The sequence below is a fragment of the Lepidochelys olivacea genome (assembly GCF_965140295.1).
Source record: "Lepidochelys olivacea isolate rLepOli2 genome assembly, chromosome: 28".
In the NCBI taxonomy this organism is placed as follows: Eukaryota; Metazoa; Chordata; order Testudines; family Cheloniidae; genus Lepidochelys; species Lepidochelys olivacea.
The window spans coordinates 2,510,816-2,523,193 of NC_140438.1; the positions used below are offsets into that span (position 1 = coordinate 2,510,816).

General features: G+C 59.9%; 1 protein-coding gene and 1 long non-coding RNA gene across 6 annotated transcripts in view; one reads left to right on the top strand and one right to left on the bottom strand.

Annotated features, from left to right (window-relative positions):
• DNAH2 (dynein axonemal heavy chain 2) overlaps window positions 1-11,856 on the top strand; it is a 110,854-nt gene extending 98,998 nt beyond the window's left edge. For 2 of the 5 annotated variants that reach the window (XM_084616232.1, XM_084616235.1), the window contains 10 exons: window positions 409-599; window positions 715-906; window positions 2,362-2,546; window positions 7,788-8,016; window positions 8,290-8,441; window positions 8,940-9,054; window positions 9,466-9,642; window positions 10,223-10,297; window positions 10,764-10,914; window positions 11,644-11,856. In XM_084616232.1, coding sequence (XP_084472358.1) covers window positions 409-599; window positions 715-906; window positions 2,362-2,546; window positions 7,788-8,016; window positions 8,290-8,441; window positions 8,940-9,054; window positions 9,466-9,642; window positions 10,223-10,297; window positions 10,764-10,914; window positions 11,644-11,798 — 1,622 coding nt within the window. In that variant the 3' untranslated portion in view covers window positions 11,799-11,856. Of the gene's footprint in view, window positions 1-408; window positions 600-714; window positions 998-2,361; window positions 2,547-7,787; window positions 8,017-8,289; window positions 8,442-8,939; window positions 9,055-9,465; window positions 9,643-10,222; window positions 10,298-10,763; window positions 10,915-11,643 lie in introns of those variants that run through there. The other 3 variants (XM_084616233.1, XR_014709804.1, XM_084616234.1) reach the window with 3 other exon arrangements.
• Window positions 3,881-9,608, bottom strand: LOC311513996. The gene is made up of 2 exons (XR_014709805.1): window positions 9,472-9,608; window positions 3,881-5,000 (listed from the first exon to the last, which is right to left on the bottom strand). It is a non-coding gene; the product is annotated as an uncharacterized lncRNA (long non-coding RNA).
• Window positions 11,857-12,378: the final 522 nt, after the last annotated feature.

Consider the following 12,378-nt stretch of genomic DNA (forward strand, 5'->3'; position numbering starts at 1 on the left):
GCTGGGGGACTCGTGGGTGGGATTCGGGGAGGCTCTGGGCCCGGCCGGCCGGGGACCCGTGGGTGGGATCTGGGGAGGCTCTGGGCCTGGCTGGCTGGGGGACTCGTGGGTGGGATCTGGAGGTGGGATCCGGGGAGGCTCTGGGCCCGGCCGGCCGGGGACCCGTGGGTGGGATCTGGGGAGGCTCTGGGCCTGGCTGGCTGGGGGACTCGTGGGTGGGATCTGGAGGTGGGATCCGGGGAGGCGCTGGGCCCGGCCGGCCGGGGGACCCAGGGGAGGGATCCGGGGAGGCTCTGGCCCAGCCGGCTGGGGGACCCGTGGGTGGGATCCAGGGAGGCTCTGGGCCCGGCCGGTGGGAACCCCGGCGTCCGGGAGGCCCAGTCGTCTCTCCCCTGTGCTCGCTGACAGGGAACTGGGTGTTCCTGGCCAACTGCCACCTCTCGCTGTCCTGGATGCCGCAGCTGGACAAGCTCGTGGAGCAGCTGCAGGTGGAGGAGCCGCACCCGGCCTTCCGCCTCTGGCTCAGCTCCAGCCCCCACCCCGACTTCCCCATCTCCATCCTGCAGGCCGGCATCAAGATGACCACGGAGCCCCCCACGGTGAGAGGGGCACCCGCCCTGCCTTGTGCCAGCCCTGCCCGTGCTGAGCCGCGTGCTCTGGCAGGGCAGGGGCAGCCTGGTGCCCGCGCTGAGTCCCTCCCCCTCTCCCTGGCAGGGTCTCAAGGCCAACATGAAGCGCCTGTACCAGCTAGTCACGGAGCCGCAGTTCGGGCGCTGCACCAAGCCAGCCAAGTACAAGAAGCTGCTGTTCGCCCTCTGCTTCTTCCACAGTGTCCTGCTGGAGCGCAAGAAATTCCTGCAGCTCGGCTGGAACGTGGTGTACGGCTTCAACGACTCCGACTTCGAGGTGGGGGGGCTGTGGCCAGACCCTACGGTAACAACCCCCCGGCACCGCCAGAGCCAAAGATAACCACCCCCCGGCACCCGCCGAGCCAACGGTAACAACCCCCAGTCACCACCGCCAGAGCCAACAATAACAACGCCCCGCCACCGCCAGAGCCAAAGATAACCACCCCCCGGCACCCGCCGAGCCAACGGTAACAACCCCCAGTCACCACCGCCAGAGCCAACAATAACAACCCCCCGGCACCGCCAGAGCCAAAGATAACCACCCCCCGGCACCCCCCGAGCCAACGGTAACAACCCCCAGTCACCACCGCCAGAGCCAAAGATAACCACCCCCCGGCACCGCCAGAGCCAAAGATAACCACCCCCTGGCACCCCCCGAGCCAACGGTAACAACCCCCAGTCACCACCGCCAGAGCAAACAATAACAACGGCCCGTGACCACCAGAGCCAAAGATAACAACACCCCGCCACCGCCAGAGCCAAAGATAACCACCCCCCAGAACCCCCCCGAGCCAACGGTAACAACCCCCAGTCACCACCGCCAGAGCCAACAATAACAACCCCCCGCCACCGCCAGAGCCAAAGATAACCACCCCCCGGCACCCCCCGAGCCAACGGTAACAACCCCCAGTCACCACCGCCAGAGCCAACAATAACAACCCCCCGGCACCGCCAGAGCCAAAGATAACCACCCCCCGGCACCCCCCGAGCCAACGGTAACAACCCCCAGTCACCACCGCCAGAGCCAACAATAACAACGCCCCGCCACCGCCAGAGCCAAAGATAACCACCCCCCGGCACCCTCCGGCACCCTCCGGGCCAACGGTAACAACCCCCAGTCACCACTGCCAGAGCCAACAATAACAACCCCCCGGCACCGCCTGAGCCAACAATAACAACCCCCCAGCACCCCCAGAGCCAACGGTAACAACCCCCCGTCACTACCGCCAGAGCCAACAGTAACAACCCCCCGGCACCGCCAGAGCCAACGATAACAAACCCCCAGCATCCCCTGAGCCAATGGTAACAACCCCCCGTCACCACTGCCAGAGCCAACGATAACAAACCCCCAGCACCCCCAGAGCCAACGGTAACAACCCCCTGCCACCGCCAATGTAACAACCCCCTAGCATCCCTAGAGCCAACAGTAACAACACCCCGCCACCGCCAGACCCTACGGTAACAACCCCCCATCACTGCCACCGCCAGAGCCCACAATAACCACCCCCCGGCACCGCCAGAGCCAATGATAACCACCCCCCGTCACTCCCCCATGCCAGTGATAACCACCCCCCCATCACCCCCAGAGCCAACGATAACAATCTTCCGCCACTACCACCCATGGACCCTACAACAACAAACCCCTGAACCTGGTAATAGTGGCCCCTGAAGCCCACCCGAGTGGACACCGTGGGCCCTGTACCATTGGCATGGTGCCGGCTGTGCCCCCCAGGTGTCAGAGAACCTGCTGAGCCTGTACCTGGACGAGTATGAGGAGACGCCTTGGGACGCCCTCAAGTACCTGATCGCAGGCGTCAACTACGGGGGCCACGTGACGGACAACTGGGACCGGCGCCTGCTCACCACCTACATCAACGACTACTTCTGCGAGCAGAGCCTGGTTACGCCCTTCTACAAGTATGGGGGCGGGGCCTTCTCAGCGTCTACCTCCACTCCTCCTCTTGCGAGTAGTGTTGGTTCCTGTTCAGCCCACCCACGGGCCCCCGATCCACCCTTGGTTCCTTCTCAACCACCTTTGGCCTGGCATCCCCACTTCCATCTGCCCCGAGACTCATTTACATGGGTGGTTCGGTGTAGCTTCAGTTGATACTGGTTTTCCCCTTTGTTTGTTCTGTCCCCATCTGAGGGTTGTTCTGGGCTTTTCATGATCCGGATCCCCCTTCTCCTTCCCGACTACCTCTGGATCCTGGTTGTGATGGGTTCGGTCACAGAGACCCCCTTGGGACTGTCACCTGACATACTGGAATTACCTCTGAGCCCGTTTTCCCTGCCAGACTGGGACTCCAGAACCCTGCCTTGTTGAGCCAGACACGCCAGCCTGCTGCAACCCAGACCCAGGTCTGGTCCATGTCCCCCAAAGCTGCAGACTTTTCCTAAAAACAGCTCAGCAGGTCTCCTATCACCAGCACCCAGACCTCCAGCTCCCAATGGGATCCAAACCCCAAATAAATCCATTTTACGCTGTATGAGGCTTATACAGGGTAAACTCATCAATTGTCTGCCCTCTATAACACTGATAGAGAGAGGTGCACAGCTGTCCGTCCCCCCCCCCCCCCCCCCGGTATTAATACTTGCTCTGAGTTTATTAATAAACAAAAGTGATTGTATTAAGTATAAAAAGTAGGATTTCAGTGGTTTCAAGTACTAACAGACAGAGCAAAGTAAGTTACCAAGCAAAAACACGTAAATCTAAGCCCACTACATTAAGAAACTGAATACAGGTAAAATCTCACCCTCAGAGATGGTCCAATAAGCTTCTTTCACAAACTAGACTCCTTCCTAGTCTGGGCCCAATCCTTCCCCCGGTACTGTCCTTGTTAGTTTCAGCAGACAGCTGGGGTGGAAACTAGTTGTTTCCCCTTTGTTCTGTTCCACCCCCTTTTATAGCTTTGGCACAAGGCAGGAATCTTTTGTCTTGTTGGGTCCCCACCCCTCCTTCTAAATGGAAAAGCACCAAGTTTCAGATGGATTCCAGTATCAGGTGACATGTTCACATGTCCTGTTAGACCCCAGCCTCCATTCTTCCTGGGCTGGCTCACTCAGACACAGGAAGGCTTGCAGGTAGATAAACCATTTACAACCAATTGTCCTAGTCATTGGGAGCCATGAAGATTCTAAACCACCATTAATGGCCCACACTTTGCATAATTCCGATAGGACCTCAGAGTTAGACTTCATATTTGTAGCTTCAGATACAAGAATGATACATGCATACAAATAGGAGGAACATATTCAGTAGATTATAAGCTTTATAATGATACTTTACAAGAGACCTTTTGCACAAAGCATATTCCAGTTACATCATATTCACACTCATAAGCATATTTCCATAAAACATACGGAGTGTAACGTCACACTGGTCACCAGATGCGCCCGTCAGACATCAGCTGGTACCGACAAGAGGAGCAGGCATGTTAGCTCTCATAAGAGGTCTCCATCACCAACCCCAAAGGCAGCTCCCGAAGCATCAAGCGTCCATAGTGCTGACGTGCTCCAGACGGGTACCTACTTCGGTTCTGAAGCCCTCTGCCTATGCACCGTTGGTACCGTGAGCGTCTAGGTATTTGATAGAACTTGTTGTGGCAAAGGAGACAGAGTCTCCATTGCTCACTGGTCCCGGACAGCTCTCTGTGCCAAGATCTTCTGTGTCACCAACTCTGCATTTTCATGGAGATCTTCGTCAACCATTCAGGGGGAACAGTTATCAACCTCCTGATGAGCCTTCTGATCGGCAGATTTCAGTTCCGGGTTCTCCCGTCTCTTCATTTCCTGCCTGTTCTGAGAATGGAGGCTAGATGACCTCATCTCCCCTCTACATGGTATGACTGATGGTGGATGCCTTCTCCTTTGCCATCTGCCCCCCCCACCGTGGCCATACTGGGAGCTCTGAGCCGTGTACTGCCAGCGATGTCGAAGGGTTCCGGGTCGTTCTCACAAGGAGTGGGAGAAATACTATTTTCCAGCGAGGACGCCAGAGTTTTGATTTTCACACCCGACACTGAACTCCTGGTTGTGGAGACACTTGAGCGCGGTTGACAACATGATACCAAGTCTACCCCTACTGCAAGGAGCAGAAATATCTCAATCTCTTCGGTCTCAAGTTACTTCTCTGCAAGGTTGCAATTCAGAAGAGCAAACTGCCCGGCGCTTATGGCAAAATCCGACCATCTGAAGTCCAATAAATTCAATACCTTGATTGAGCATGTCCCAGAGGAGCACCGGGTACAAAGTAAAGCCATTGGAAGGGTAACTCTTAGCGAGAACATCATTACAGACCTCCTTAGATGCAGCTGATACTGGGTCTACGGATGACTCTCTTCACACCATTTGGGTCCCTCATGATCTGTACCCCTGCAAACAAAAGAAAACGTAGCATGTCTCTACCAGCCCAGAGATCTTGCCCAGTTCACCTCTCTAGTTTCCGGAGGCCCTGTGGACCGCCTGCCAAGAGACCTAGGTACTCAAGAGAGAAGTCGGCAACGACTGCAGCTACTTCATCCCAGCCAGCCAGCCACTTCCAAACGCCAGTTTTGATGACTTGTTCAACAGTCATAAGATTAGGGTTGGAAGAGAGCTCAGGAAGTATCTAGTTCAACCCCTTGCTCAAAGCAGGACCAAACCCAACAAAATCCTCTAAGGATGGAGATTCCACACCACCCCCCCAGGGAGCCCATTCCAGTCCAGATTGTCCACTCCACAAGAATCTACAGCTACACTGTCCCATCCTCCTTCCGCCCTATGGATATCGTCTTTCCCATTTCCGATCTGCGCGGGAGAGAGTAACGTCTGACAAGTGGGTTTTGGAGGTCAGAACAGCCGTTTCACCTCCCCTTCCCCGTCTCTTTTCTCTACAATCTGCTGGGCTTCTGCCATCGCCGGGCAATGATCTATTGGTGATGGCACCTGTTGGCACTCACGACACTGGATCGCGCGCAGCCTGGAGATGCCTTCAGAGAACTCAGGCACGTGCCAAAGAAGAACAGCCATGTGATCTTCTCGGAGCTCCTTCCTGTCTCATGAGCGAAGGAAGCAAGATGGCAGAAGGTTCTGGGAATGATCCGCCTGTGAGCCAAAGTGCTGTCGGGTTCTGATTGTGTGGAACTTTGGTCCACAGGCTGTGAGGCCAGGGCTGTATGGCAGAGGGGGGACAAGTCTCCTCAGGGACAGGCGGCAGGAGTGAGTGTGCAAGTGAGATGTGTAAGTGAGATGGTGAGAACAAAATGAATCAAGGAATCAAAGGAGATGAAGAGATTCCTGAATTGCCTGGAGCCTGGGTGACAGGAGGAATTGGAATTGCTCATTCATGAGCATCGATTTGAGCTAGTTGGTGTTACTGGAACCTGGCAGGATGATTCCCGTGCCTGGAATGTTAAATCAATGGCATCTCCCTATTTGGGAAGGCTCGAGGGGGCAAAAATGGCATTGCCTGTTGCCGAGTCACAGACAACTCGGAAGAAAATGCTCTCGAATGCGTATGGATCAATGTCCTACCAGATGAAGCACAAGATGGGGAGAGTCATTAGCTGGTGTCTGCTCCAGCCCACCAAACCACACTAGGGAACAGGTTGACCGCCTCCTTGTGCACCTATCTATAATGTGTAGGGAGAAAAATCCTCGGCGAAAGTACAGAGCAGGAATATATATATTGGGTGCTTTAATAGGCCAATTTCACAAAGCTGAAAACAATTATGAGCCACATCAGCTGGGAGGAAGAATTTCATCTGAAGAATGTGAATGATAATTGGGAATCGTTGCAGAAGAGACCCCAAAAGCTGACCTTGTTTAGAGGGGCAGTGAAGGCAGCTATGTATATAACAAATGGAAGAAAGGGGAAATTGATATTCATAAGTATAAATCAAAAGTTGGGAATTGTAGAAAATTGATAAGGGAAACCGAGGAACACAAGGAGAAATCTATGGCCAGCAGAGTTAAAGACAATAAAATGGAGTTTTTTAAATATAGTAGGAACGAAAAGAAGCCTGACAATGGTATTGGTCCATTACTAGATGGAAATGATAGACTTATAAAGAATAATGCAGAAAGGCCAAAACGTTCAAGAAATATTTTGGTTCTGTATTTGGAGAAAAAACGTGATATAGTCTCATCATATGGTGATAACACTCATTCTGTTCCACTAGTGTCTCTGGAGGATGTTAAACAGAAGCTACTAAAGTCAGACATTTTAAAATTGGCAGGTCCAGATAACATGCACGCAAGAGTTAAAAGAGCTGGCCAAGGAGCTCTCTGGACGGTTAATGTTGATATTCACTCAGTCTTGGAGCACTGAGGAAGTTCTGGAAGACTGGAAGAAAGCTAATGTGCCAATTTTAAGAAAGGGTAAACAGAATGACACAGGTAATTATAGGCCTGTCAGCTTGACATGGATGATGGAGCAACTGATAAGGGACTGGATTAAAAAAGAATTAAAGGAGAGTAATGCAAATCAAGATGGAAAATAGATCCTGTCAAACGAACTTGATATTTTTTGAGGAGACGACAGGTTTGGTCAATAGATGTAATAATGCTGACTAATCAAATGAACAGGGCACCCATTCAATGGGTTAAAAACTGGCTGGCAGGGCTCAAAATGGAATAGTAAACGGGGAATTGTCACCCAACGAGTGTTTCCTGTGGGGTCCTGCAGGGGTCACCTCTTGGCCATACACTGATGAACATCCTTATCAGTGACCTGGAAGGAAACAGCAACTCTTCCCTGCTCGAGACGCAAACTGGGGGAGTGGGATGGGACAAGGCCAGGGCTTCTGCCCTGGGAAGCAGGGACGCTGAAATCGCCGGGGAGGGGGTTGTGGTGCACCACTGCAGAGGGACACCCAAGGGACCCAGCTCAAAGGAGACGGAGGGCAGTAACTGTAGCACTTTGAGCTGTGCCCCCTTCATGGGTGCTCCCCTGCCTGCCCCTCTCCCTCTCTCCTTGGGGTCTCCTGTGAGGATGGCTTGCCCCATGCAGGCAAAAATAGCTTCAGTGGGGGATGGCAAAGGGTGGGAGAGGAGTGAATGGAGACAGCTGGGGCAGAGGACGGGGTGCTGGGGGGCTGTAGTGGAGGGCACATAGAAGAGGGGGCTGGAGACTCTTGGGGGCTGAGCAGTTGCGAGCCCTGACTCTCTCCGTGTCCCCAGGCTGTCAGTGCTCGACACCTACTACATCCCCAAGGATGGGATCCTGGCCTCCTACCGGGAGTACATCAGCATGCTGCCCGGCATGGACCTGCCCGAGGCCTTCGGCCAGCACCCCAACGCCGACGTGGCCTCCCAGATCACCGAGGCCAGGACCCTCTTTGAGACCCTGCTGTCCCTGCAGCCCCAGATCACGCCCAGCGGGGCCGCCGGGCAGAGCCGCGAGGACAAGGTACCCGGCGACAGGGAGACCCGGACTCCAGTGCCACCTGCACTTCAGAGGGGAGGGTCCTGGGTGCTGCCAGCTGGGCCCAGGGGTCTGCTCCCTAGATCCAGGGCAGCTGGTGAGGAGGGGCACCGGGGCAATCAGGCACCGCCACCGACTCTCCAGGCTGCCTGCAGACTCAAGAGAGCCGCCCGCAGTTCTGGGGCAGGGGGGCTCCATCCTGTGGGGACCTCCCCCAGGCCCCGCCCACCAGTGGCTCACACGCCCCTCGCCCGGCAGGTCCTGGAGCTGTCAGCCGATGTGCTGAGCAAGATCCCGCAGGAGCTGGACTACAGGGGCACCCAGAAGGTGCTGGCTGACGACCCATCACCCCTCAACGTGGTGCTGCTGCAGGAGATCCAGCGCTACAATGCCCTGCTGCAGGTCATCAGGTCAGTGCCACGGCCTTGGGGGGCACGAGCCCCGGTCCAGCTTAGCTGTTATCCCCACCCAAGGGACTGCCTTTCCGTGGGGCTGTGCAGTGCGGCAGGATGGGGCCCCGATCTCGGTCAGGAGGGTCTGGGCAGCACCCGGTGCGACGGGGCCCCAATCTCAGTTGGGGGTCTGGGCAGCACCCAGTGCGACGGGGCCCCAATCTCGGCCGGGGGTCTGGGCAGCACCCGGTGCGACGGGGCCCCAATCTCGGCCGGGGGTCTGGGCAGCACCCGGTGCGACGGGGCCCCAATCTCGGCCGGGGGTCTGGGCAGCACCCAGACTTCAGCAAACCCCTGCCCAGCCCTCCTGCAGGTCAGAGAGCCGGGATACTCCAGCCAAACGTGGGATCCCAGTGGGGAGCTCCTCTGGGCCCAGGAGAGACCAGGGGCAGCGCTGGGGGCCGGGTGTGGGGCCTGCCAAGGGGGACCCTGCATAACCTGTGTCCTCCCCACTAGATCCTCGCTGGTGGAGCTGGAGAAGGGCATCCAGGGGCTGGTGGTCATGTCCACCACCTTGGAAGAGATCTTCAACTGCATCTTCGACGCCCGTGTGCCCCCCATGTGGGAGAGGGTAAGGGCACCCCCGGCTGGGGGGAGCGCTGGAGTCGCTGCCCCATGGGAGAGCCCCCTACCCATCCTGGGGGCCCAGGGACTCCCCAGTGCTGCCCTCCCGTGCGCTCCCAGTGGAGCAGGCTGGGGGTACCAGGGGTGTCTGGCTTTGGGGCTACCGGTGGGTCAATTGGGAAGGTTCCTTCCACACCCCCCCACCCGATCAAATCTTCAACTGCTGTGGGTGGGGCTTGCAGGAGAACCACCCCCTTTATCCTCCCCCACGCCCACCCCCCAGGAGTGGAGGGTGAAGAGCCCCTGTGGAGAGGGCGGAGCAGCGGAGCTAGGATCTGTGCCCCAGTTTCCCTGTGTGAAAGGCTCCAAGCGCTGGGGGGAAGCGGTGCTGAGCTGAGTCGTGTGCCGCCCCCTCCAGGCTTACCCCTCGCAGAAGCCGCTGGCCGCCTGGACCCGGGACCTGGGCCAACGGGTGGAGCAGTTTGCCCGCTGGGCCGAGACGGCGCATCCCCCCGTGCTCTTCTGGCTCTCGGGCTTCACCTTCCCCACCGGGTTCCTGACGGCCGTGCTGCAGGCAGCCGCCCGCCAGAACAACGTGGGTACTGCTGGGGGCAGGGAGCCGGGACGCCTGGGCTCTCTCCCGGCTCTGGGAGGGGAGTGGGGGCAGGGAGCCAGGACGCCTGGGCTCTCTCCCGGCTCTGGGAGGGGAGTGGGGGCTGGGAGCCAGGACGCCTGGGCTCTCTCCCGGCTCTGGGAGGGGAGTGGGGGCTGGGAGCCAGGACGCCTGGGCTCTCTCCCGGCTCTGGGAGGGGAGTGGGGGCAGGGAGCCAGGACGCCTGGGCTCTCTCCCGGCTCTGGGAGGGGAGTGGGGGCTGGGAGCCAGGATGCCTGGGCTCTCTCCCGGCTCTGGGAGGGGAGTGGGGGCTGGTGGGTTAGAGCAGGGGGGCTGGGAGCCAGGACTCCTGGGTTCTCTCCCTGGTGCTGGGAGGGGAGTGGGGGCTAGTGGTTAGAGTGGGGGGGGGCAAAGAGCTAAAAGGGCCATGGAGCCGGAGCCCCCCTCTGCCCTGGGGGCACGTGCGGGCACCTGGGGCAGTTCCCAGCCCTGCTGGAAAGGGGAACTCCTAGATGGGGGGGGCCAGGTCCATCCCACCCCCTCTCCCTGCCCCCCCCTCCAGATCTCGGTGGACACCCTGTCGTGGGAGTTCATCGTCTCCACGGTGGATGACAACAACCTGGTGTATCCGCCCAAGGTGCGTGTCTGGGGCCAGAGCCCATGGGGGTCGGTGGGGTCACCTCTAACCCTCCCTGCCCCCCGGGATGGCGTGTGTGGGGGGCTGTACCTGGGGTGACGCTCCCTGCTCCCCAAGACGGTGTCTGAGTGTGGGGGGGTGTACCGGGGTGACGCTCCCATTCCTCCAGGATGGTGTGTATGTGGGGGGGGTGCTGTACCCAGGCTGACGCTCCCTGCCCCCCGGGACGGCGTGGGGGGGGGCCGCGCCCGGGGTGACGCTCCCTGCCCCCCGGGACGGCGTGGGGGGGGCCGCGCCCGGGGTGACGCTCCCTGCCCCCCGGGACGGCGTGGGGGGGGCCGCGCCCGGGGTGACGCTCCCTGCCCCCCGGGATGGCGTGGGGGGGGCCGCGCCCGGGGTGACGCTCCCTGCCCCCCGGGACGGCGTGGGGGGGGCCGCGCCCGGGGTGACGCTCCCTGCCCCCCAGGACGGCGTGTGGGTCCGGGGGCTGTACCTGGAGGGCGCGGGCTGGGACAAGAAGAACTCGTGTCTGGTGGAAGCGGAGCCGATGCAGCTCGTCTGCCCCCTGCCCACGGTGCACTTCAGACCCGGCGAGAGCAAGAAGAAGAGCAGCAAAGGTCTGGGGGGTTGGGGGGCACCGCCCGTGGGGGGGAAGGGTTGGGGGGCATGGGGCTGACAGGGGAGGAGTCTCGGGGGGGTGCTGATAGGGGAAGGGTCTGGGGTTGTGCTGACCACATTGGGGGGTGCTGCCCGTTTGGAGGAGGGGTTGGGGCGGTACTGGGCTGACAGGGGAGGGGTGTGGGGGGTGCTGAGGGGTGGGGGCACGGGGCCGATGGGGAGGGTCTGGGGGTGGGGGCACTGACGGGTGATAGGTCTGGGGGGGCATGGGGCTGATGGGGCAGTGGGTGGGGGTGCTGTTCTGATGGGGGAGGGTTCTGGGGGTTCACTGGGCTGACGGGAGAGTCTGGGATGGGGGCGCTGATGGGCGAGAGGTGGGGGGGGTGCTGTTCTGATGGGGAAGGGTCTGGATGTGGGGGTGCTGATGGGCGAGAGGTGGGGGGTGCTGGGCTGATGGGGCAGGGCCGGGGGGGGCGTTGTTCTGACGGGGGCAGATCTGGGGTGGGGCGCTGATGTGGGTGGGTCTGGGGGGGCGCTGGGTGATGGGGGAGGCTCTGGGGTGGGGGCACTGACGGGTGAGAGGGGGAGGGTCTGGGGGGCACTGGGCTGACGGAGTCTCTGGGCTCAACCCAGAGGCTCATGGTCTCCCAGGTGTGGGGCAGGGGGGGGTCTCCGGATGCTCTGGGGGGCAGCCTGGGCCCCACCCCCTGACCTGCTCTCTCTCGCAGGGACCTATGCCTGCCCCTGCTATTACTACCCGAACCGGGCCGGCTCCGCCGGGCGCCCCTCCTTCGTCATCGGGGTGGAGCTGCGGACCGGCGCCGTCCCCCCCGACCACTGGATTAAACGGGGGACCGCCCTGCTCATGAGCCTGGACAGCTGAGCCCCCCCCACACCCCCGGGATCCCCCATCGCTGCAATAAACCCACCTTTTCACAGAGCGCCGTGGGGCCTGTGTGTCACCCCCACATCGGGGGGCTGGTGCGGAGCTGCCCTCAGGGGGTGTGCATGCTGGGGGTGGGCACCAGGCAGTGGGGGCATTGGTTTGCTCGGGGGGGAGAGGTTTCAATTTGAGTCTGGTCCCTGTGCCTCAGTTTCCCAGCCCCATTTCCCTGCAGCCTCTCTTTCTCCCGGGTCCCCACGTCATGCTGTTGAGGCCAGACGCGAACCCAGCTCTGCCCCCGAGGCCCCGGTGTTCCCCACTAGCCAGAATGGCTGCTTGTCATGTGGGGAAACCGAGGCACGGAGCACTCCCACGACTTGCCGCCAGGAGGGCTGGGGGAGAATCTGCTCCCGGGGGCTCTGGATCCATGGGCAGAGCCAGGCTGGAGTGGGGCAAGAGGGATGTAACCATGGGGGGCTCTGCTATGCTGGAGAGGGTGAGATCCCCCAGGCACTGAAACATCCCCCCACAACCTTGAATCCCCATCAGTGCCCTGCCCCCTCCCCAGCCGCAGCCCGGG